The 25,519-nt window shown below is 41.8% G+C and overlaps 2 protein-coding genes and 1 long non-coding RNA gene across 5 annotated transcripts; all 3 read right to left on the reverse strand.

Moving 5' to 3' along the window:
* Positions 1-5,174: 5,174 nt before the first annotated feature.
* LOC6031978 (prohibitin-2) lies at positions 5,175-20,153 on the reverse strand. Of its 3 annotated transcripts, none has more exons than XM_038254360.1 (6): positions 20,045-20,153; positions 19,792-19,974; positions 18,691-19,349; positions 18,527-18,623; positions 5,727-5,903; positions 5,175-5,272 (listed from the first exon to the last, which is right to left on the reverse strand). In XM_038254360.1, the coding sequence occupies exons 2-5, from the start codon at positions 19,922-19,924 to the stop codon at positions 5,731-5,733; spliced, it is 1,062 nt and encodes a 353-aa protein (XP_038110288.1). In that variant the 5' UTR covers positions 19,925-19,974; positions 20,045-20,153; the 3' UTR covers positions 5,175-5,272; positions 5,727-5,730. The 3 variants fall into 3 exon arrangements, with proteins under 3 accessions (XP_038110288.1, XP_038110289.1, XP_038110290.1); XM_038254361.1 differs by lacking the exons at positions 5,175-5,272; positions 5,727-5,903 and adding exons at positions 6,032-6,248; positions 18,016-18,091; XM_038254362.1 differs by lacking the exons at positions 5,175-5,272; positions 5,727-5,903 and adding an exon at positions 6,037-6,248.
* Positions 20,154-24,398: 4,245 nt separating this feature from the next.
* LOC119766320 lies at positions 24,399-24,908 on the reverse strand. The gene is made up of 3 exons (XM_038250800.1): positions 24,711-24,908; positions 24,435-24,648; positions 24,399-24,403 (listed from the first exon to the last, which is right to left on the reverse strand). The coding sequence occupies exons 1-3, from the start codon at positions 24,906-24,908 to the stop codon at positions 24,399-24,401; spliced, it is 417 nt and encodes a 138-aa protein (XP_038106728.1).
* Positions 24,909-24,918: 10 nt separating this feature from the next.
* Positions 24,919-25,347, reverse strand: LOC119767515. The gene is made up of 3 exons (XR_005277561.1): positions 25,154-25,347; positions 25,019-25,081; positions 24,919-24,962 (listed from the first exon to the last, which is right to left on the reverse strand). It is a non-coding gene; the product is annotated as an uncharacterized LOC119767515 (long non-coding RNA).
* Between the last annotated feature and the right edge of the window lie 172 nt (positions 25,348-25,519).

The following is a 25,519-nucleotide window of genomic DNA, read 5'->3' on the forward strand; positions in this document are numbered from 1 at the left end:
TTTCAAGTATTTTTTGCCTCATTTGCTTTAAAAATGAGTTCGAGAATATCCGTGCTAAATCCTGTTAGCAAATGTGTCAAAACTGATTTGACACTTAAAGTGGCACTAACGCCACTTTTAAACATCTTGCAAAAAAATAACCGAAAGCAGGAGAGTAAAAAAGAATAGTTCTCGGATGAGTTCCAATTAGCCGTTTGAGCCACCGTGACCTCCGCCATTAATTTCCATTTTTCTCCAAATTTACACAAAATATCATTTATTTTTAGTTTGGGGCACTGAAAGGACGTGTAGATGAACTATCTCAAGCATTATTGAAATCGGTTTAACGTAAGTAGTGTAGAGTCGCAACCGGGACTCCTTGAGACACGACGTTCCGGACGCAGCACCATCGCTGCCGATCATTAACCTCCCAACCACCAACTGACCTCATGTCCGCTTCCGTCGTGTCCTGCTCCGGATTCCGCCAACCGATTCCAGCACAATTCAATCACACTCACACTTCCGCGCCAAACGTTCACTCTCAACTCCGTAGTCACAGATCAATACGGCGAATCTGGCGTTTGTAAACAAGCAGTCTATCTCTTTTACTCAAGTGACAATTCTCGTCAAGTAACAGGGGGATAGAGGGGGATAGTTTACAAACGCAGGTTCGCCCTATTGATCTGTTACTACGGAACTGTCCACAGCGTAAACATATTTTTTTTCTTAACTTATTTTTTATTAGGTCCTTTTAGGTGGTGTGACCAGGTTGGGACCGAGGATCAGTAAAACAATATATAATAACAAAAAAAAACTCCTTGAATTCCATACTTGGAGATCATGTAACTGACGAGGGTTACTTGGTCCAAGCGGGTCTGGCAGGTCTTGAACCTGCCGATGTACTCGGAGAAAATGCCCCACAGCTCAGCCGAACTGTAGAGTACCTCCCCGGCTTCCTTCTCCGTGGCTCCACCGTCTCGGGAGCCACCTTGGCTGCTTCCTGCGGGACGAGGGCGATCCTTGGATTTTCCGTCCGGAACTGCGCCCGGCAGCGGAGGGAACTCCGCCGGCGTAAACGCCGGAACTGCTGGACTCTGCTTCTCCGCCTTCCTTGCTGGCGGTTTCGGTTTCGACGCCTGCTGGCGCCTCCGGATGAAGTCCGCACGCTTAGGGCAGCTGCGGTCCGTGGCTTCGTGGGCTCCAGAGCAGTTGGCACACCGCTTTGGCTCGGCTTCTTGGACTTTGCACTTTTCCGTCTTGTGGTGACCCCCACAGTTGTTGAAACCTCCCTTTCAGGTGACAGTTCCTGGTTCCATGACCCAGCTGCAAGCAGTTCCTGCACTGGGTCACGTTCGGCCGCTTGTTCCGGTAGGCCTCCCACCGGATGATAGTGCTTGCCACAACTTTCATTGCAGAGAGCTTCTTCAGATTGGTGTATCCCTTGGGGAAGACCACAATGTACGGAGTTTCGCCCACGGTGGACTTTTCCTTCCGCTTGATGATATGCACCTCCAGCGCGTCCAGCTTGAGATCCCTCTTCAGAAGGTACTTGACCTCGTCCGGTTTCAGTTCATCAGGAAAACCACGAAGAACCACTCGATGATTTCGTTCGCTCCGCCGATCGTGGGTGTAGAATTCCACTTTCTTCTTCTTGAGTAGCTCTTGCAACTTGTCAAAATCTTTGACAGAGAAGCAGGTCACCTTGGTTCCAAATCGGGTTAGTTTGTAAATCGGTTTGAAACCTAATTTACAACTTTCCACTATCGCCACGAGCTTGTAAAAATCCGTGGTGTTCTTCACCACCAAAGGTGGTTGCTTTTGTTTACCTGCCGACTGGTCGGGTGGTGGAACCGCCGGGGCGTCCCCTCCTCCTGCTGGGCTGGCATTGTTGTTGTTTTTGTTATCCGCTAGCGGGCTGAACTTGTTGTTGTTGAGCAGAGTCTTCTCAACTTTTTCTCCTTCGATGCCGATTCCAGTGACCTCGCTGGACTTCTTCCGCTTCCGATTCCCGCGGACGGGACGAAAATCTTCCTCCTCGGAGGATTCCTCCACCTCCATCTGTCAAAAACTTCCAAGCACGCGAGATACGCGCTTCTTTTCCTGCGCTGTCAAAAACCAAGTGCACGCTTCAGTAAGGAATAGTCTGCTTCGGGTTATTATTACTCGGTCAATATATTTATATTGTTTACATTATTTTGAAAAACGAAAACACTACAAGTAGGTCGAAAACCGATGTAAAAAGGGCTTTGTTTACCAATGGCTCTTACGTCTTTTTGAAAACTAATCCGAGAGTTGTTCGAAAGTTCTGTTTTGCTGTCATCGGATCGGACCTGCTCTTGCGTCCCAACATGGCGTTAGCGTGAGTATCAAATCGATTTTGACAGTTCTAATGGGCGTTAGCGCATGCATTTCTCGTATCTTTTTTAAAAACATTGATAACGAGAAATTTGGTTATTTCACCCACTGATTCCAATTCCACGTAAAATTCAAGATTGATAAAAAAAAACATTTTTTTATAAATATGCGTTGGATGCTACAGGTGGCAAAATAGTGTCGAAGCCACTTGCAATATTTTTCAACTTTTTATTAGGTCCTAAAACAAATGTAAACATTGAGTGTATCCCTTTCACACCATATGGCAGTGCCCATTGGAGTAGGCGGGATGCACTCAATGTTTACAAATGGACCTAATAAAAAAAAGTCTAGATTTGTTCTACGTTATTTTAAATCATAATTGGACAAAAACAGTTAGGTTTCAAACGCTATGGTCTTAGAAATCGATATGAAATTATGCAAATAGACTAAATAGAATCGTTTAAAATAGATTGTACCAGCGCAGCAACATAGTATAAGCCTAACTAAGTGTACTAATCAACAATAATTCTTCCTCCTTACAAGAAAAAGTACCAGAAGCTTTGGCTAGAACCTTCCCTCAACACTATCACTCTGACTACAATCCATCTCCAGCTCCTGTATATTTCTCTTTACTATCTGTGATATTCCACACTTGGCGCTATCAAAACCCACACCAAACTTTTAAAACCCTGCATTTTCCTACCAAACCCACCTTGCCCGTGCAATCATTGCTCATCGATGTGCTTTTTCCTCACCCTCTTGATCTGTGAATGTGAAAGTCTACCTACCTTCAATGCCTAGAATAATAACGGAAATTTCAAAGAAGGAAAGCCTTACAGTCTTGAAATAAAAATATGAAAAATATCACGCTGTGGTCCAACAAAAATTAGGCTTTAAAACAAAGAGGAAAACAAATTCCATTTGGAAAATCAAATAAAAATCGAGCATTCCCATTTTCTCATTTTGCATTTCAACAGTCGTTAGAAGTGATTAGAAATTAACATCGAATTGAGTAAATCAAATTAAATAATATTCGTGCGCAGCTTAATAGGAAAATATTAACAAATAAAAACAACATCAATTGTCGAAGATCATCAACGGTCAACATAAGCGTCTATCGTAAGCAAAAAAAAAGAAGCTCATTCTGTCAAGTGCGGTTTAGGAAATTAATCAATTCAGCAAAACATTCCACAAACAAATCACTTAAACACACAAACAGAACTGACTAGTCAGTAAAGTCAAACAAAACAAAACGAAAGCACTGCCACTAACGATTCAAGGATTTAAAACAGAAAAGACAAGCGACTGATTAATACAACTTTAGTGAATTAATCTTTGAAAAAACTATAGACTGGAATCTACTCCGGGAACGGAGCTACAAATGAAAACACACACACAAAATATACAGAAATTATGAGAGGTAATTTTAAAGCGTAAAACAAAACAAAGATCAATTCCACGAAGGATAGAAAATCGGTTATGCGAGACATTGAATGTAATTTAGGTGTTGACTTCAATAACAGACTTCATTTGATTAAAGGACTTCAACTGCATAAAATATAACTTGTGTTGATCTTCCTCTAACTGCGTCGATCGATGTAATGTATTGGTATCAATTTGATAATATTTTGTTGTTTTCCTTGAGATTCATTGAGAAACGATTTTGGGGGTTTCACATGTAAACCCCTTTTTGGCCGAAATGTCTGATTCATTCGGAACTTTTTCAACTATGTTCTGCTACTTTGTCGTAAATAAATCGAGTTTATAAACGGATCGGAATTTAAACACTTCCGACCACATTCAGAAGTACTCTACAAACCTGCTTTCATGTGGACTGGAGCTCTTTTAATGCAAAACTTCTTCATCATCACCTGGTCTGTTGAGAAATAGCCTGACTCCATTTTGTAGTAAACACAATAAACACGACTTTCCGCAAACGCAATCCTTCACGAATGACGTCGCCGCGTTTCACGAATGACGTCTCAGCCCTTCAGAATTGAAATTGTCGCTCCGGCATCCCTTCGTTTTTCGTCGTTGTCGTTTCTCGATCTGAGAAGCCTGTTGTTCATCGGATTTTTTTTATTTACACATTTTATTAACTATTTCAAGATTAGAGAGCCTAGAACTTATTAGAGAACGGACATCTCAAACCAAAAGTACCAATCGTAGCACGAGAACTGTCAAACAGAGGTACCAATCGAGCAAAAATCCTTTGTCTTATGCTCGATTGGTACCTCCGTTTGACAGTTCTCGTGCTTCGATTGGTACTTTTGGTTTGAGATGTCCGTTCTCTAATAAGCTCTAGGCTCTCTATTCAAGATGAAAACAAAAATGTCGTTGACTAAATGTGTAAACGTGAAGGCTAGCAAACTCAGCAATCCGCTCTCGCGCAGCTCGATCTGTCAAACAAGTCAACACACAAAGCATTGCAACAAGATAATGGGGCATTTGGTGAAAACAATATTTTTACAAAGTGAAAATCAGTAAAGTAAAATAAGAAAAGTCAAGTTAGAAACTGTTTTCTACCGATTTTCATATTCAAACTGGAATTGCTCCCAACCAGGTCACACAACAAATTAACCCACTGCAATCTACAAAACCGACCCCGGATGAACCGGGTTCTTTTGATAAGTGTAGGCTATTTTTCAAACCGTAAAAAGGCATTCGTGTAAACAAATCTATCTTAACTTAGCAGAACAAAAGGATATTGCAAATTACAGTAATCTTAGCAGACAAAATAAAGCTAAATTATTCAAATATTAAATCATCTTCGATTGTGTTTGGTTTAAAATTGAGAAAAATCCCGGCTTTCTTTCATTTAACAAATTTACTCAAACAAATTTAACTTTAACACTACTGTCTCTTTATAAAAAGCTGTTACAACACAACGTCGATAAACGAAACTATTAAATGCCACATCTTCAAGTCCAACAATCAAGCAAACCCCCACCACGGACGAACGGACATGACACGGCGTTTCAAAAAGTGAAGCAGCGAAAACCAGCGCAAGCGAGATCGCTTATGTCAAAATCTTCGCGCCACGTGGTCTAAAACGTAAACAAAGCCAGTTGATGAAGCAAACTCATGGGCATTTTTTGAAATGGTCGTATGAATTTATATTAAAAATACCATTTCTATAATTTTTCGGCAATTTTAGAGTCCATGATAAATTACATAGAATCATAAAGACAAACTTAATGCCAAAAAACTGTTTCTAGCACCATACTAATGCTAAATGTTTTAATTAATTATTGCATAAGACATTTTGAGAAATCATGCTTAATCGCGCGATGCTACTTCGACAACTTGAATGTAGATGGCGTAAGTGATAGTTTGCTTCAGAAATTTGAAGAAAATTTGTTCCTGGTGTCATGTCCGTTCGTCCGTGCCCCCACTTCACTGCGTTCCACTAATCCGCTCGGCCGTCTCCTCCGCGATAACCTTAATCAAACTCTCGTCATGCCCGGGGGGCAGATCATCGTTGCTGCTGGCCGCGGCCAACCGGCTGGTGCTGGCCTCAACTTTCGGAACTTGTCGCGCAAAGAAGCTACCGGACGACGAGCCCCCACCTGGATCGAACGGCAATTTTGAAACGAAACGAAAATAAGAAACGGAAACAGAGTTAGAAATTTGGAAATATTTGAGCTGATCCAGGTGAGGGCTTGAAGCCGCGTAATAAGATTGTTCAAAGAGGCAGTTTTTCGAATGTTTTTCAACTTTTTATTGTATTGTTCTGGAATAAGGTAACTTATCTACTAAATGCTTTGAGTTTTTTTTTTTGTTTCGATAGGGAAGGGATTGCAACTAAACGACTATAACTCTGGTAGACACCTCATAAATGCTAATCAGTTAACGCAGCATTGATGTGGTTCGACGTTACGAACGCTGGGTGGTGAATTGGCGGCTTTACTTATCTTTTAGAGAAAAGATTGATAAACAATAAAAGCAATGATTAGTAGTGTTAGTTAAGTGGCAATGTGTTAGTTTTGGGAGCATATTTGTACGTTTTTGAATTTATATCTCACGTCTTTAGAACCTACAATAGGATATTCCAGCAACGATGGAACTATTAAAATTCTCACCCAAACAGCTGTTGGCTTCAAACGTTAGCAGAACACACGTCTTCATGGCCCTTAATAAAATCTTCTCATTCCACAGTCATCTCACATACGGGACCATCCACAAACCACGTGGACACTTTTCTGGAAATCTCGGTCGCAAAAATTTATCATCTTCATTTTTCGATGTATAATAGAATTTGCAATCAAAAAATACTATTGTGAAATTTTGATAAAGTGCATAGTTTTCAAGTTATAGACATTTTGTGGTAACTTTTATCAAAATAGTCGCAGTAATTCATTATTTTTACATTAGTCCCACTTTTGAAAAAAATATTTATGAAAAGCTGAGAAAATTCTCTATATTTTGCTTTTTTGAACTTTGTTGATACGACCCTTAGTTGCTGAGATATTGCCATGCAAAGGTTTAAAAACAGGAAAATTGATGTTTTCTAAGTCAAACAACTCACCATTTTCTAATGTCGATATCTCAGCAACTAATGGTCCGATTTAGAATGTTAAAATATGAAACATTCGTGAAATTTTCTGATCTTTTCGAAAAAAATAATATTTTTTTTAAGCAAGACTAACATTTTAAAAGGGCGTAATATTGATTGTTCAGCCTTTTTGAAATGATGAGCTTGATTCAAAAAAATTGAAAACATTTTTTTCCGAAAAGAACATTTCACGAATGTTTCATCTTTACATGGCAATATCCCAGTAACTAAGGGTCGTGTCAACAAAGTTTAAAAAGCAAAATATAGAGAATTTTCTCAGCTTTAAAAAAAATGAAAAGTGGGTAAACATGTGCATTGTGCATTAATTAAAAAAAATAAAAACTGCGACTATTTTCAAAAAAGTTACCTAATAATTGCTATAACTTGAAAACGGTGCACTCTATAAAAATTTCACTAAAGTACTTTTTGATTGCAAATTTAATTTTACATCGAAAAATTTTTTTTTGCGACCAGTATTTCGATTTGTTGAAAAAATCAGTATTGATTCAAAAATTCATAGCTCGGACAAAGATTTTTTTCCCATTCTGAAAATTTCTGAAAAGTTGGCCCCTAAAACATATCAGAAAATTAAAAAAAATAAAAATAATGTTTTTTTTTTTTGGAAATCAAGTTTTAGTAACAAAAAGTTAAATTAAAAATCACAAAAAAATTACCGTGCATCATTGTTTCAGTGTAGTCCTTATCCATACCGACAACTTTGCCGAAGACACCAAATTGATCAAAAAAATCCTTCAAAAGATACAGATTTTTGAATTTTCACATATCATTTTTGTATGGACAGCTGCCAAATTTGTATGGAAAATTATAAGGACAAACTAATGATGCAAAATGGCTTCTTTGGCCATACCGAAGGCACCAAAAAAGTTTCAGTCGGATTAAAAAATACAAAAATTAAAATTATGAAAAAAAAAAACGTTACTTAAGGTGAAGCCGTTGATAATTTTCGAAGAAAATTGATCATCACTATAAAATATTCTGTAATAAATTCAATTTAACGAATTTCAGCACCAAAAGGAATCAGCATGTGCCGGTTGTTGCCTTCTTGAAGCCACTGAAAGAATTTTTTATCTAAATCAATTGTGCTTCAAAATTTTTATAATTTTGTGGCACAGTCATTGACGTCTTAGTTGGCAATCATTGATTAATGACGATTTCCATAACTTTACAGGGAACGGGATAATCGTTACCAAAAGGAATCAGCATGTGTAGGGCACTATTCTAAACAATTTGTTGAAGGAATTTTATCAAAATATTGAAAGCGACGCAAAATTTATATCTTTGAACGAAAAATCATGATAATGATGGAAGTCTTCACGTTAATCCATCTTTAGGTGGTTGGTGCCTTCCTCACATTCATAAATTGAATACACTACAAAGCCTACTTGACCAAAATGTCTTAGATCCGGCCTCAAAAAATGAATCAAAACATTAAAGTACTCATAACTTTTGACAGGGTTATCAGATTTTCATTCTCTTGGACTCTTTGGAAAGATCTCTTGAATACCCATCCAACGATAGGTCGCATGGTTGATCCGGAAAACGTTTTCATCAAAATATGTGAGATCCGGCCTCTAAAAAAAATCAAACCATCCACATTAACGACCCCCGGGTCTTTTGTGGTCTCTATTGCAAGTTTCTGCTCGAACCTAGGAGTCCGAAGGCTTGAATGGGGAGAGCATCCAAACCTCTTTTACTCCAAGGAACCTTCCACCCCAGTGTTTGAACTGACGACCTTTGGATTGTGAGTCCAACCGCCGTCAGCGATTCCACCGGAGTAGGCTTGGTTTGGTGTGTTGTTTGTACTTATGGCATGGCGACGACTCCTACACCTGGAACGACTTAACGGCCTAACAACCAAGGCCGGGACCGACATTTTACTCCCTCATCCGATGGAAGGTTGCAGCAGATGGGAATCGAACCCGGCCTCTAACAAGTGTATAAATAACACTTAAGGGGTTAAATAGATGTAGAAAATCACCAAATTTTGTATTACAGAATATTTGCTAAAGCCACTCAAAAGATGATTTCTGAAGTTTTTTTTTGAAAAGGTCCAATAAACCAAATTTTCAGTTATTGCTTTTTGGGCGTTTTTTAATACCCCGGACTCAAGGTGGTTTCAAAAACACCCAAAAAGCAAAAACTGGAAATTTGGTTTAGGGACCATTCATAAACCACGTGGACACTTTTTTGGGAATCTGTTACCCCCCCCCCCCCCTTTCGTGGACAACTGTCCATACAAAAAAAAACTTTTTTGTGTGGATCGTGGATAATCGCCATACCCCCCTCCCCCCCCTAAAGTTTCCACGTGGTTTATGGATGGTCCCTTATTGGACCTTTAAAAAAACTCCAGATTTTTAATCACTCCTGAAAGTTTCATGAAGATATTTCATGATTAAACTGAGAAAGAGACAATTTTTTTCGTAGAGAATTGCTCACCAGCCACCTAAAGGTGGATTAGGTAACTTTTTTTTACAATCATGTATCATAACTCACAAAATGATTTTATCAGCAGCAAAATTAAAAATCAATGGCATGGAGACGCACAACCTCATACTATTTTATTTTATATTTAAAAGCATTGTAATTTCATGTGAAAACTTTCTGAGAAAATTACTATTGGTCTCGGGAGAAAACCGGAAATGGGTCGCGTGACAGATCCGGACAACCTTTTGATCAAAATATCTGAGATCCGGCCTCTGAAAGGTATTTAATCAGCACTCATAACTTTTGACAGGGTTGTCATATCTTTAATCTTTTGTACGTGTTGGAAAGGTCTTTTGATTACCCACCCATCGGTGGGTCGCATGACAGATCCGGACAATGTTTTTATCGACACATCTGAGATCAGGCCTCTAAAAAGTGAATAACAAAACACTTAGGTCGACGACACGACAAGCCACTCGGGTCCAAAAAGTGGGTACCAAATCGGCTTACCCCTCCGTTTCCTCGGGAACTGGAAATGTCAAAGTGGAAACGTCAAAAAAAAGTTCAAAAGAATCTTGTATTTGGCAGCACTGGCTTGGTGACGGCGAGAAATGTCATTTTGACAAAAAAAAATTATTATTTTTTTCGTGATCAGCCTTCTTCGGCCACCAGTTACTAGACCTGGGAGAAACGTGACTTCCTGCGGCCTCCGTATGTACCGGGGCCACGTCTAGTACCATTGGCCAACCTACGATAGCGTACCCACCACCGGTCAGCTCAGGAACAGACATCACCGTCTTTGATACGAGGCCGCGCGGTAGCGTAGTGAGCCGAGTTCTTTCCGCTCCGATATTAACGAGTTTCCATGGTTGGCCATGCTGGAGTACGAGATTTCCGGGGGAGCGCAAGTTTAGCTGGTCAACAACCGGTACGTAGTCATGGCGGCACATTGAGTGGATGGGGAAGTCGCAAGAAGGAGGAAATGCTGTAAGTGCTAGAATTTGGTACAACTTCTTGATATGGATTTTCTTTCCACTTATAGATTCAGCGTAGTACGACAACATTACCAAGATCGACTGCATCGAGCAGGGCGGCGGGAAAATTTGTGCTGGTCCACCGGTGGACGTGGACTTGGAGGAAAAGATCTCCCACCCGAAGTACAACGATTTTTTGCTGCTACGGATGGCTCGGAACGTTCTGTAAACTGCCTGTATTTCTGCCGTGACCGGACATGGGAGTTCAGTGGCCGGTGACGTAAATTTTGTAACCGGATTCAGGCGCACGCTGAAGGGCAGCCGCAATCCTATCAAGCAGAAGCTGGGCACCAACGAAACAGCTTTGCGCCGGCGGAGACCAAGGATTCGTGCCACGGAGATTCAGGCTGTCCGTTGATGAAGCTGAAGAAGATTTGGACGCAGGAGGGCGTGACATCGTACGGGAATCACTGCGGCCTCGAGGATTGTACCCGGATTTACTCGAGGGTGCTCGCGTACATGGACTAATTTTATTGTGGTCGTAATAGCGAGTCTTGGTGGTGGTGTTGGAATGGTCGTAGGAGTTCAACCTTCCGTTACAAACGGTATTGCGTGACCTCCTGTTATGTGCTGCAGTTCAAACATATTAAGCTAAGAAATATAGATTTCATAAAAGCTCAAACAAGTAAAGTGCAACAGCAATGATGAAATTATTGAGAAAACGATTTACTTTTTTATTTAGACTCAGAGCTCATTACAATGATTCTGACCTCTTCTGCCTCTACTACCACATCCAGATCAAAAGCGTCGTAGTGACGTAGCCCATGCCAGCCGCAGGTAAGCCTTCTTGCCGTTCAGTGGCATCATGGTATTGGTCTTGGTCACCTTGATGTCACACAGTTGCTCTTCCGCGGCCTAAACACCCAGCTAGTTCGGTTGGTCATCATCGATGAAACTTCCAAATTAGCAAGATATTGCGATGTTCCTGCGAGTGCGTTCTGGAACCGGTTTGACAAGAGCTATGCCTAATATTTTGAACGCCTAAATCGTGCTTGGTACGATTCAGAACGTTGCTGGAGCACTTCCGCGCCAATCTTGTCCACACGACAGCCTTGCATCTGGAGAAAAGCGGCCGCATCAAATACAACCACAAAAGTGGCCACTTCCAGATCACCGACATTGGTCAAATCGCCCCGGACTGCTACTGCACGCACGACACCAGCTGCTGAAGACGACGCTCAGCTAGATTGAAATTTTCCGCGTGTTTTCGCTGTCCGGTGAGTCTGGAATCCGCGAGGAGGAGAAACTCGAGCTGCAGAAGCTGATGGAGCGGGTCCCCGTCTGCTGCGTGCCATCTACAAGATCGTCCTACATCGCGAGTGGGCCCAGCTGGCGGACAAGTGTTCAATGCTGTGCAAAATGATCGATCGGCGCATGTGGCAGAGCATGCCCCCGTTACGCCAGTTGCTAGAATAGATCGAATAGAAGATAGAAAAAAAACTTCCCGTGGGAGCGGCTGTACAATCTGGAAGCGGACAAGATTGGTGAGTTAATTCGCGTTGCTGAAGCTGGACAAGACCATCTGCAAGTACGTGCATCAGTTTCCAAAGTAAGAGATGTCCAAAAGTTCGTCGGCGAAGGTTCCCGATTGGTGCGCGAACTTGCCCCGTTGATCATCTTCATGGACGAGATCGAATCCATCGCAATTCTACCGTCAATCCAAAGGTTTAATAAGCCGGACCAATCAACGCGAAGTCGTTTCGAATTTGGATTGAGGTCTTCTGCAGGACAGTTCTTATTCTTGCAACGGAAGTTGTAGCAGAATTGGATGAAAAGGTCAATATTTCTGCCCTTGATGAAAGCATTACTGTGAGACCCGGCTTAAGACCCAGCACTATCATTGCCTTGGAGGATGCAGGGTCTTTGCGACGGTTCCAAAACCCGACACGATAAGCTTATTCCCCTCTGGTTGCAGTCCAATTCCCTTCATCCTTTTCGGATCAAACACATTCGTCACAACTACAGGTAGACCTGATAGGCCTCTGGTGTAACTTTCCACTTTCTTTTTTCTGCTTTTTCATCAAGGTCCACGGCCGGACACATCATTCGGCGACGAGGATTCTTCAACAACCCGGAAGTATGGAACTTCTCAAGCAAGCCCTGCTCCTGCTGATCAAGCTAATTGAGAAGATTGATCCACAAGTTCCTGTTCAAGCTTCACGTACGACCCGGAACACAGACAGACCTACAGACTGGTTGTTCCGACGGCACTAAGCCCTTTTCAAGCGGGAGGCGACCAAGCTGGAGAATGCGGCCTTGGCACGGTTCTTGGTAAGGAAACTCGATTTCCGGTGCTACGAGCAGCACTGGAACATCATCCTGCCCAAGCTTCTTTGCTACTTAAGTCCTGCCCAAGCTTCCTTGCTACTTAAGACACCCTCAAGCGGATCTTTGGCCCTCAAACGTCCGAAAACAGCCTGCTGCTGGAAAACCTCCAAGGCGGGTTTTTGTAAGCGGCTGTTTCATTCCGGTCCACGACCACACATCAACAACCAACACTTCTCACATCCCGTTCCGTTGGCCTCAGTCAAACCAACCTGGTTACCGTGGCCAAGCGTTAATATTCCGATATCCGGTCTAGCCGAGACATCTTCCTTTCGCTCTATCCCATACAGTCCAGTCCACTCGGATTACGTCGTACCCGGCCAACACCGCAAAGTGGCCACTCTTCCGCGAAGGCGCACTGATCGTCCTCAAAAACAATCAACAAAAAAACAGCTGATTCCAATCCAACATAAATATTTACAAGCAAGCAGTGCTGCGAAAAAAGTTTATTTTACGAAATAACGAGGGGTCCTTCAATTTTACCGTGACTTTGGACATTCACGGTTGTTTCACGGTTCACGGTGAGGAACACTTTTTGCGAAGGTTTTTCCACCGAGTGTCTTGTCGTGTCGTCGCTTAGGTGCTTATAACTTTTGATAGGGTTGTCAGATCTTCAATGTTTTTTAACTCGGAAGATACGAAAATGGTACTACTTTAATTTGAAATTTAAACAAAATTAACAAAAAATCTCAAAACGCCTTGATAAGAAAATTACAGGACAGCAGGATTAAGAGCCCTTAAAAGCTCTGAAATTTGAAAAACGATGCACTATGTTTGTCAATCTGTGCCTGTTTATATCCGAAACCAATCATAATTATCCAAATATTGTACAGTAACGAGGCTAAAACAGCTGTTCCATCTCGCCGCAGACGACGGTTTTTCAAAATATATCAATTACCAGGTTTTAAAACACTTTAAGAGTAAAATATAACCAAATCAATTTCCAAAGCCCATTTTCTAATTTCCGACTTTTTCAGAATGTACACAAATGTAAATCGAAAACTAAAAAAAATATTGTAAATTTTACTAAAACTAGACACCTTACTGATGCAAAATACTTCCAAAATAAAAGCACTCATAATTTTGATTCTGAGAGAAAACTAACACAATAAGAAAATAGCAATTTAAAAACACATAAAATTGCATGGCTGTATTTTAAACATTTTTAAACATAAAGTTTTTGTTTTTTTTTGGCAAAAAGTTGAAAAAATATTATTTTGATTTCAAAACATCTTGAACCATTTTTTAATTTTTACATTTTTTTTTTTCATTTAGAACAATTTTCAATAAATTTATTTTTTTCCCTGGAATTTCCGGAAAGTTAGCTGTAAAATTTCCGTTTCCCGGAAATTTAACCCTCCTAAGGTCTTAGGGTCTATATGACCCAGACGGCTTATAAAATGTGCTGTATCTTTTATTCATTCTAACTTACAGACTTGAAACTTTCTGACTTTTCCTAACTTTGTAAAATAAACATTTTACAACCGGAAGCAACCTCCAGCGCCACCTAGAAAGGGCGCTACAAAAAAACTTACGTTAAAGGTCTTAAGGGGTCTATATGACCCCGGAATAAATAATGCTGGCAAAAATCCACTTTGCAACCGATTTTCGTTCTATTGGCCGCAAATGAAAGGTATGGATGTCTAGAAAGGCACCTATGCTACGAGGATCCGATGTGGCCACTTTGGTCCCAGGGAATCGGTTTCAAAGGAACAAACTTTCCGGCAAACATGTTTTCATAGGTTTTGTTAGATTTAGGTATGGATTAATGCAAAATGAACTATATTTAATCATTAAAAATAAAAGTCATACTCTCCGGAACAGATTTAATGCCATTTAGAACAGATCTTGCCACTCCGGAACCGGTTCCGGATACCCTGGAAGTGGCCAGATTGCTATTTTTGTAAAAGCGTATCGTGCGACATATCAAACTTCATGAAATTGCAAGCCATGCACACTGGAATCAGTAAAAAGCCAATTGGACCATATCTGGCCACTCCGGAACCGGTTCCGGATACCCTGGAAGAGGCCAAACTGCTATTTTGGTGAAAGCCTTTCGTGCGGCATATCAAACTTCATGGAATTTCAAGCCATGCACTCTGGAACCAGTAAACAACCGATTGGACCATAGTTGACCACTCCGGAACCGGTTCCGGATACCCTGGAAGAGGCCAAACTGCTGATTTGGTAATAGCCTATCGTGCGGCATATCAATCTTCATGGAATTTCAAGCCATGCACTCTGGAACCAGTCAAAAGCCAATTGTACTATATCTGACCACTTCGGAACCTGTTTTGGGTACCCTAGAAATGGTCAATTGGCCATTTGTGTAGAAGCCTACCGGCGGCATATTAGTCATCGTTTTCGGATATATTTTCAAAGAATTTTTGTTTGACAATATTAGTGGATTTATTGAATTCAGTTTCCCACCTCGTATTTGATTTAAAAAAATAGATCAGTTCATACCGTGTTAGTTTAGCTTAGTTATGATTTCACTTTGTACCGAGACAAATCAAAAATAAATATGCGTCGACCTATGCTTCGCAATTCGGGCAAATAATCAAGCTGTGCTTTTTGCAGATGTATGATTCGCATTTGCTGCATTTGGTGTTATGCTTGCTGTCCGACTTAGTGCAAAATAGACAACGTCTGCGTTTCCGGCGGATATCTGCAGGAAGTGGACTTGTTTCGGAAGATTCTGGGCAGTCGTTATCCGTTTGAGGACAACTTGTTTCGGATGGTCCTGGTAGCGTGTCGTCAGAGGAATGTTTCGCCCGCGCCGTCTTGACAATTTCGGCAGCAAACATCGATCTTGGAATCCTTTGCCGAGTTGCGATCAGTGGGTTGACCAAGTTAGTTCCAAGGTTTTGGAGAAAAATCCTTTTACGGCTCAAGGACTTGTTCCAGCCTGAGAAAATATCGTCGAAAAGGATGAAGGCGTTATTGAGCGACAAATCGATTGCGTTGGAGACGACGACATTCTTCCAATTACGGGTTGATCGCTTCACCGAATTCGACGCCAGTCGACGGTCAATCGTGTCAACTGCACCTTTGTTGGAATTGTAAAATTGGATGATTTCAGGCTTTTTCTTGGTAGATTCGGTGAGTTTTTGATCATAATGAACCGTGCTCATGAGCAGCAGATTCTTTCCCTTCCTCGGAATGTATGAGGCAAGCGTCGTGTCGGATGTATGGGCGAACATTGTAGAAAAAACCTCTCGGCCTTTTTTGTTCAGCAAAGCTGGTGGAATGCACGTTCGGTTGTTCCGTAGTGTACCTACCAATCCGATCTTATTCTTCAGCAGGTTTGCGGCAAGTGGGGCAGAAGTAAACCAATTATCCATGGTAGCAGTCCGACCTTCGAAACCCCTGTTCAGCAATAGATCTTCGGACACCCTCTGAGACTGATTCTTTTCCGTTTTGCCATCACGTTTGCCCAAATAGAGTTGCGAATGAAGAACAAATCCGGTTTTACTGCAACACGCGTTGAAAAACTTGAGGCCATACTTCGCTGGCTTGTTGGGCATGTACTGTCTGCAGAATACTCTACCTCGGAAGGCCACTAACTGCTCGTCGATAGTGATGACTTCGTGCGGCGTGAACAGGAGTGCTTGCTGCAGGTTCCAGAGGTCCCAGAAATCTTTGATACCGGCGCCTTTCTCCGTTGATCGTGTGGTCTTGTCATCAGTCCGTAGCATTCGAAGGATGGTTTTAAATCGTTTCAGCGACATGGTGGCTCGGAAAACGGGTCTCCCCATGTTTTCGTCCCAAAGAGTCTCCAACGATTCCTTGTTCGACTTCAGCACGGCGCACAAAATTAGTAGGCCAAGAAATCCATCGAACTCGCACTCATCGAGCACCTTCCACGTGTTACCCATTTTTTTCCAGTCCTTTCTCATTCGTGTGATTGATCACCATGGAAATCAGATTCTGATCAAATGATACCTTGAAGGCATCGATCTCGTTGCTTACTCTCGAGGTGGCGTAGCTTGTAACTCCCGGTTTGTTGCGAAGAATTTCGTGAGCTTTTTTACGTCCCACAGCCATCTTCAGCGGCTGGCTTTCCCAAACTGTTCCGTCCTTAGAAATCCATGACTTGGGGTCAATTTGCTCGTCCAAATCCGAATCGTCGGAATCCGAATCCGAAACCTCACTTCCCTCGCTGCCTTCGCTTTGATCGCCGAGTTCGGAAGTTACGGACTCGTCGTCAGATGAGCCGTACTCAAATTCCTCATCCATCGTTAACCTAATGCGAGAATACAAATAAGTTTGATTTTTGTAATAATAACTTGGTATAACTACCTACCGCTAGCTTCCTGCGTCCGTTGGAAGGAATTAGTTCCGGATGAGTAATTCGTGAAAGACTTGACACGAACGGTCCTGTTCGACGATCGCCAAAGTGCGCTTGCTCGAAACACAAAACCCTCGAGCTTGTCACTTTTCGCGCGTTTTTGTTCCTCTTCAGCGGCCGTTATTTTTGTTCTTTCGCAAGGTGGTCAAATATGGTCCAATCGGTTGTTTACTGGTTCCAGAGTGCATGGCTTGAAATTCCATGAAGTTTGATATGCCGCACGAAAGGCTTTCACCAAAATAGCAGTTTGGCCTCTTCCAGGGTATCCGGAACCGGTTCCGGAGTGGCCAGATATGATCCAATTGGCTTTTTACTGATTCCAGTGTGCATGGCTTGCAATTTCATGAAGTTTGATATGTCGCACGATACGCTTTTACAAAAATAGCAATCTGACCACTTCCAGGGTATCCGGAACCGGTTCTGGAGTGGCCAGATCTGTTCCAAATGGCATTGAATCTGTTCCGGAGAGTATGAATTTTATTTTTAGAGATTAAATACAGTTAATTTTGCATTAATCCATACCTAAATCTAACAAAACCTATGAAAACAGGTTTGCCGGAAAGTTTGTTCCTTTGAAACCGATTCCCTGGGACCAAAGTGGCCACATCGGATCCTCGTAGCATAGGTGCCTTTCTAGACATCCATACCTTTCATTTGCAGCCAATAGAACGAAAATCGGTTGCAAAATAGATTTTTGCCAGCATTTTCAATTCCGGGGTCATATAGACCCCTTAAGACCCTTAAGACGTAAGTTTTTCTTAAGATCCCAGGAAGGTTAAAGACCGTTGGAAAATGGACTTTATCATTCTAAGTCGATCCGTATACGTTAACGTGGATGAGAAGTTCAATTTTTCAAGGGATTGTATGGCCTTCCTCAGCCGAGGAATCTTGCATTATCTTCGATCGATAGAGAAAGCAAGAAGCAAAAGCGGCAGCAGACAAAACGTCGAATATCAAAACACAAATCCTACCTAGCCACAACGCTTCCGAAAAGGCGCAACGCGCAGTCGGGTTAGTCAAGCTCGCCATCATCGATTGTCATCTTGCCTGCGGGCAGCATTGAAATACAAAAAAAAAAACAGAGTGTATAATATTCGACGCGCACTTCAATCGTGCCCGTTCGACGCTTTATTCCACAGAGCACACTTTTGTACACGGAGGGGGCGTAACTCAACTGGGATTTGATGCCTATATGACTTACTCGAAAAAAAACTAAAAAAAAGATAATCAACTGCCATCCCGCGCGCGCACGACGCACTCTTAAATGCCTTCGCAAAATTAATTTCGATTTGGAGGACCGATTTGTCGACCGATTGGTGCGGGAAAACCGAATTTGATCACAGAGAATTTTTCCGTCAACCGGCGACGTTTCAATTTGAAAATGCGTTTTTTTTAAAGGTGTGAAAAATGCGGGGGAGATGTTTTCTTATGGATGATTTGTTAGATTTGAGGGGGGCGTCTCTCAGTTTAACTATTTCTTACTTGACACTTTCTTCGACATGTCGTCGAACTCGGCGTCGGAGATGTTCAGCATCAGACTGTTGGCGGAGAGGTAGACGCGGTTCTGCGAGTTGGCGATCTGTAACGGAAGAAGAAAGGGGGGTTGATTGAATGGCTGTGTTGTGGTTTGTTGGGGTTCGTCTCACCGTTCGGGCAATGTTCTGGGCGGCGCGAATCTTTCGCAGCTTGAGGTAACCGGGGTTTTGGCTGACGGCCAGACCCAACATCTTGGCGGCTTCGGCTTCTCCCTCGGCCTGGACAATCTTCTGTTGGCGTTCCTGTTTGGCGCGCTCGACCAAGAAGAATGCACGCTGCGCTTCCTGCTGGGCGACCTGTTTGCTTTCCACAGCGGCCGTGTACTCCTTGCCGAAGCTCAGCTCCGTCAGCGACACGTCGTCCAGGATGATGTTGAAGTCCTTGGCGCGCTCGACGAGCTCGCGACGGATCAGCAGCGAGACCTGGGCGCGCTGGGTGATCAGCTGCGACGCGTTGAACTTGGCCACCACGCTCTTCAGCACTTCGTTACAGATCGAGGGCAGAACCTTCTCGTCGTAGTCGAGGCCCAGCTGGCGGTACATCGTGGGCAGGCGATGCGCGTCCGGGCGGGACAGCACACGAAGCGAGATGTTCACCATCTGCAGATCCTTCGAACCGGTCGGCGAGGAAATCTTGCGAGGCCGCGACCGGATGTCGTAGATGATTGGGTACTGGAACCAGGGCACGCGGAAATGCAGTCCTTCGCTGTACGTGTCGTCGCCGATGCCGCCGATACGGTTGAAGATGATGGCGCGGTGACCACCGTCGACTGCGGAGTAAAAGAAATCGTGTTATTTCAACTATATGCTCTTGAATCCTAATCCCTAAGGTTCATACCCTAAACATCATATTCACATCATGTTATCACTTTTGAATTATTCTTATAGCTTGATTACAGAAGTGCTTTCAAATGCCGACAACTCAAGAGAGTGCGGTCTGTTATGTAACAACAATGTCTTGTTCTTGTAATACAACAGAAATCAAAGAAAATTCTAAGAACTATTTTGGTATCCGACAAAATATTAATTCGAAATAATCTTAATCAAATAAATTCACGTAAATTTATCAAATGTTGTGCAATTCCGTGTGAAAACGCCTTTAAATAAACTTCTTCCAGATCATTTCATTGAGGTTATGTTTCGACTCCATCGAGTAAATATTGACCGCAATCCCGGTCTCTTCCCGATTCCCCCCACGGAAATATGTCTCACCTGTGTACATGGAGTTGTTGATGCCGTACGCGGCGGCCCCGATGGCGGCCAGCACCTTCAGCCCGGTGGTCAACCCGGGTGGGCCACCCTTGCCGAACTTTCCGGCCAAATCGTTCAGTTTGCTCTGGGCCATTCTTTACTTCGCCTTCAGTTTGGTTTTACGCAAAAATAACCACTTCCACGCTGTTGAATGATAAGATGGTGGAAATTCAAGCAAACTTTAAACAATCGGAATGATGAAATTTCAACTTACATGCTGAGAGGATGGAAAACACGGGTGGATCGCAGGAAAATTCTCACACTTATCTGAAACCGACTGGCTCGGTTGCGTGCATAACAACAGGGTGACCCGAAATCAGAAATGTTTTTTGAAGGCAAATGTCAGACAAACGTCACTCGGTGTATAACAGTTGCAGGGGTGGATTTGAAAGATTTTTGGTAATTTTGATCCGAGGGGTCCACGAATGGATGTTTTTTTGGCTAATTTGTAATTGGGTACTAAAGCCCTATGCCAATTTTTATGTACAACGGTAAAAAACACGATTAAAAACCATTTCTGATCACTTTTTTTCATTTTAATGCAAAATTTTTTTTTGACAAGACAACATTTTTTCGATGGATCAACTATGGTCCCCTTGGAACGAGCTGTCAAGTAGGAGCTTTTCTGTCAAGAAGGACCGCGAGGTTAATTTTTCAAAATTGATTTAAAAAACCATTCTAAGCTCTTTATGGTCGTACAAAGGGTCATTGTACTCAGAAAAATAAGCTTTATCGCTGTGAACAATAATATCAGCAATCTAAGCTTCATTTTAGGACCCAATTCGCGTAGCCCTATTTTGAATAGAGCCCCAAAGCCCTATCCAGGTTTTTAAGCGAAGATGGCGTTCGAATGGCGAATATCCGAAATGTCAAAATCGCGCAGTAGCACCAACATTAGAAAACAAATGTGGCTGTCATCCCAAGTAACCATCCTACACTAAAAGAAATCATTAATAGGCAGTAAACCAGCGTTCCACAGCTAATCTGCATTAAAACAGCTAGCCTTAGATCAAATCAGCTCTAAAGCAACTGCTCTGCACACAAAGAAAAAATACCTCGAAAAATACTCTAAATTTAAAAAAAGATCGTTCGTTGGATTAAAAGTTCGCGTTGGTGAATATTCGTAGAAAGTTCAAACTTTTCAATTTAAAAGTTGGAAAGTTGTTGATACTACCATGCATTTTTCGAACAAAATCGATGTATCGGTAAAAGTATTTTATTTTTAATTGGAAAAGAAACCTTTTATGGCAAGAATACACAACATTTAACACTACTCTAGTTATGAAGTGTCTCTTCTCCCCTGAAGTGTCCACGTCAGCGGCGCCGATTTATGACTGAAAATGGGGAGGGCAGCCCATCTCGCCAAGGGAAAAGCGTCAAAATTTGAGGAAGTTAACTACTTGGAGCTACTACTACTACTGGTTGTACGATGGAGTAATCATTTCTTAATGATTGACATGTTCTTGGAAATGGTCACCTGGCCACCTATTGGATGACGCCTTGCAGGAGGGTCTGTGTCTTGGGACGGCTGAATACTTCCTAGGCATCGGTCGATGAAACTCGATTCGATTCCACCGAAAAGTCACGTGCGCCATTCCGGTACATGAAACCCCAGAACCGATCCCGGAAATAGTCACTCTAACGCCATCGCGGGCTTTCCGGAAAGCTAAGAATGTCTCACATAAAGGTTACTCTCGCTGGCTTCATTCCTTGTGCGTCAGGTAGTCGACGTTACATGACCAGATGCGGCAGCTGCTGACCAACATAGGTGACTTGGGGTGAAACCGAACGTTCATGGCCCTTCCCCTGTGCGAATGTGTGTGTTTGTTTAGATTGACGAATCAAAACAAAAATAAAAAAAGAAACGTCAGAAAATCAACAGTGGAGCCAGTTTTTTGACATTTTGATATGTCATATTTGAAGTAAACCGGCCGTACCGAGGGGTCATAAAAAGGCTGAGTCATTAGGGTGTAATATCAAAATCGATTTTCCAGCACAGCACTTTTTCAGTTCCTTTTGGGGTCCTAAACAACTCCCCAAAGTTTGGGACCGATTGGTTTAGTCCTCACTTTGCGCAAAGCGATTCAATTTTCCATATATATTTGTATGGGGAAAATTATTTTTTTGGATTTTGATATTTATCAAATCCACGTTTCATGCTATATCAAAACCGGACTCATATTTAGATGCTCTGGAATGTCCTCTACAACTTTGCCGAAGAGAGTATGGTGCTAACTTGCTCCTGAAAGAAGATATAGCGTCCTCAAAACTCGTCTAAAACGTGATTTTCGAGCAAAAAACGTTACTTAATCCACCTTTAGGTGGTTGGTGCCTTTCTCACATTCATAAAGTGAATACACTACACAGCGTAACACTTATTTTAATCAAAATATCTGAGATCAGGCCTCAAAAAAAGTGTAAAAAAACATTAAAGTACTTATAACTTTTGATAGGAATGTCAGATCTTTAATCTTTTGGGCTCGCTGGAACGGTCTTTTGATTACCTATCTAACAATGGGTCGCATAATAGATCCGGACAGCTTTTTCATCAAAATATTTGAGATCCGGCCTCAAAAAAGTGTATAAATAACACTTAAGTGCCCATTAATTTTTGATGGGGTTGTCAGATCTTCAATCTTTTGGACGCGTTGGAAAGGTCTTTCAAATACCTTTCTAACAATATATCGCATGACGGGGTTTCTTACAAAAACCACTCTTTTTACAATCTTTCGAAGTTTAGCTGAAACCGTTTTTTTAGCATAACTTTTGAAGTACTTTTCTAAACATCATATAATAACTAGGGTCTTGTGGGACGCCAAGACGGATCGAATGAGACCAAAACAGTCTTAATCGGTTCAGCCAGTCCGGAGATAATCGAGTGCATATTTTTGGGTGCACGGACTCACATCCAGACACACGCACAGACATTTGTTCAGAATTTGATTCTGAGTCGATAGGTATACGTGAAGGTGGGTCTAGGAGGTCGAATAAAGAAGTTAATTTTTCGAGTGATTTTATAGCCTTTCCTCATTGAGGTGAGGAAGGCAAAACACGTTTTAGACGAGTTTTGAAAACGTTGTATCTTTTTTTAGGGGCAAGCTAGCACCACAAATTTATATGGAAAATTGAATTGCTTTGCGCAAAGTGAGGACTAAACCAATCGGTCCCAAACTTTGGGGAGTTGTTTAGGACCCTAGAAGGAACTAAAAAAGTGCTGTGCTCACTAAATTTGGACAACTTTATTTTTTTTCCATACAACCATATTACACCCTGAGCCATGGTTCAGAGCCCAGTGAGTAGTATTTTATTAGTCTACACCTCCTACACTCAAAGTCAGAAGTATCCCTCAAAAGGGTACTTTCAATCCTCAAAAAGGATACTTTCTATCCTTTTTTAAAGTTCACCCGGCGTCACCCTTTCAAAAGGGTATGTCAAATTCAGTACATTTTCGATACCCTTTTAAAGGGTGACGACGGGTGAACTTGAAAAAAGGATACTTTTTACTTTGAGTGTATGGTTCGTCACTTTTCAGTTTGACTTTGACCAAACAACGGGGTACAAACTAAAAAAGTGTCAAACGAAAGAGTGCCCGGACAAAAGCTTACAGTGGATTTACAATGTTTTTCATTGTTACAAAACAATAGTTTTTGCTGTTAAACCAACAACGGTTTTACAGTGAAGTTTGTTGTTCAACAACGTTTTTCATTGTTAAAAGGGGGGTGGTTAAGCGTATTCACAACGAACTTTTTTTTGTATGGGAAACAGTGGATTTTATTGTTATTTTGATGTAATTTCTGAACGTTCTTAGAGCTGTATTTTACAACCATTTACAGCATTTTTACAATAAAAAGCATGGTTTTAAGATAACAGTGCCGTACAGCATTTCTACAATAAAAAACGTTGTTTTTTTCAAAATTCGTTTCTTCATACAAAAAAACAAGTTCTAGAGTTTACATTATTTATTTAATACGATTGATCGGTAAGTGTAGGCACAAATGGCGCTCGTCAGTTATGATCAGGAATCAGTTGAAGACATTGTTTCCATGGGCTTCCTTCAGAACCTGAGCCTTGCGCAAATTCTGATTTTTTTCTGCCAATGCCTTGTTGAGTGTGGCCGCGTTGGCCTCGATGGATATCTTCTCATAGGCGTCCAGCCCCGCAACCTTGGCAACATGTTGCCTTGCCTTATCTGAAATTTGAAAGGTGTTCTAAAAATGTGTATAACATGAAATAATTAAACTTACTATGGATAAACTTGAGTTTTTTGGGTGAAATAGGCTTCATCGCTTGGCCACCATTAGTTGTCACCTTCATCGTGCGAAGGCCTTCCGTCTCATAAAAAATACAGCCAGGCGCTGCGCGAAGTCGGCAGCATGTTTCGACTGGGAGCTGATGTCTTCCATTTCGGAAACGGTAATATCCACTCCAGCTTCAGTGGTAAACACCTGAGGGAATAAAAAACAACTATCAGTCAGACTAAAATATAGAATCATTCAAAATATTTACGCTTGTTTCCTTTCCGAGGCGCAATTCCCGGATCATCGCCATCTGCGTGATAACCAGCTGATTCAGCCTGGATGATTTCGCTTTTTCTTTGAGCAGACTGTTAGAAAGCTCCTTGGTCTGCTCTAGCTGATGAAGGAACTTGTTCTTCCACATGTTAACGTAGGTCAGCGCGTCGTTCTCCGGTTGTGGTGTAGCTCGAGGTGGGGTTTTCTCAGCTTTGATGGGCATCGGGAACGGATCTTCTTCCATGGCCGCAGATTGTTTGGCGACTTCGGTGTGAACGTGTAACTTCGAGAACTTATCCAAGGTCTCCTGGAAAAAGATCAACGTTTATTATAAAAGTGTCAAACTTTAATGGAAGCGGCTGAAAATACCTCTTCTGATGTCGATCCGTCATCGTAATCGCCGTCCCCCTCCTGACTGTCGTCTTCTTCGTCACTGGTCATTAGAGACAAGCTACCGTTCTTGGTGGCAGCTTCCGGCAAGGCCGTCACACTCAAATTCAGAGGGTCCTTGGAGGTCGACGGTCCCGGGCAGTTTTCGATAAACGCGCCACTTGGTATGGACACCATTTCCAAACGATTCTGGCTCAGGCTTATTCCGGATTTCTGTAGCTTTTCGTCCAGCTGAAAAAAAAACAAAAATTAAATTTATTTTAATTTTAAATTCATCTCTCTCTAACCTTCAGTTTAAGCGCAGAATCGTTCACCGTTTTGGCCGCACTTTGCTGTTTTTTTCTGACGTTCTGTTAAAATAAAAAAAAAGAACATCAGTCTGAGGAACACTTTAAGGTTAGGTTTGGTTTCAAAATTTTCACCTTGGGGCTCCGCCCCCGCCTTCCGGAAACGCTTTTGTTGAGCACTTTTGGCCGTAGTCTTCACTTTTTTTTGGGTTTTCTGGAAAGATAAATAATAAATATTGTTTATTAGATGTGTAACATTGAATCTAAAACTAATTTGCTAAGTTACCTTTCTTCGTTCGGCCCATTTTAACGACGAAAAAAAAATCTGCAGCAAATGGCGACCAACCACGATGATGGAGACTGACGGTTTGATTTTTGTTGGTTGCACTCTACACACACACACACCTCTTTTTTCATGGGTACACTCTAAATTTTGTCAAGCACGAAAAAACATAAACTGTCAATTTTAATCATGTGATTTTGAAACTTTTTGTTTAAAAT

The sequence above is a fragment of the Culex quinquefasciatus genome, chromosome 2 (genome assembly GCF_015732765.1).
Source record: "Culex quinquefasciatus strain JHB chromosome 2, VPISU_Cqui_1.0_pri_paternal, whole genome shotgun sequence".
Classification (NCBI taxonomy): Eukaryota; Metazoa; Arthropoda; class Insecta; order Diptera; family Culicidae; genus Culex; species Culex quinquefasciatus.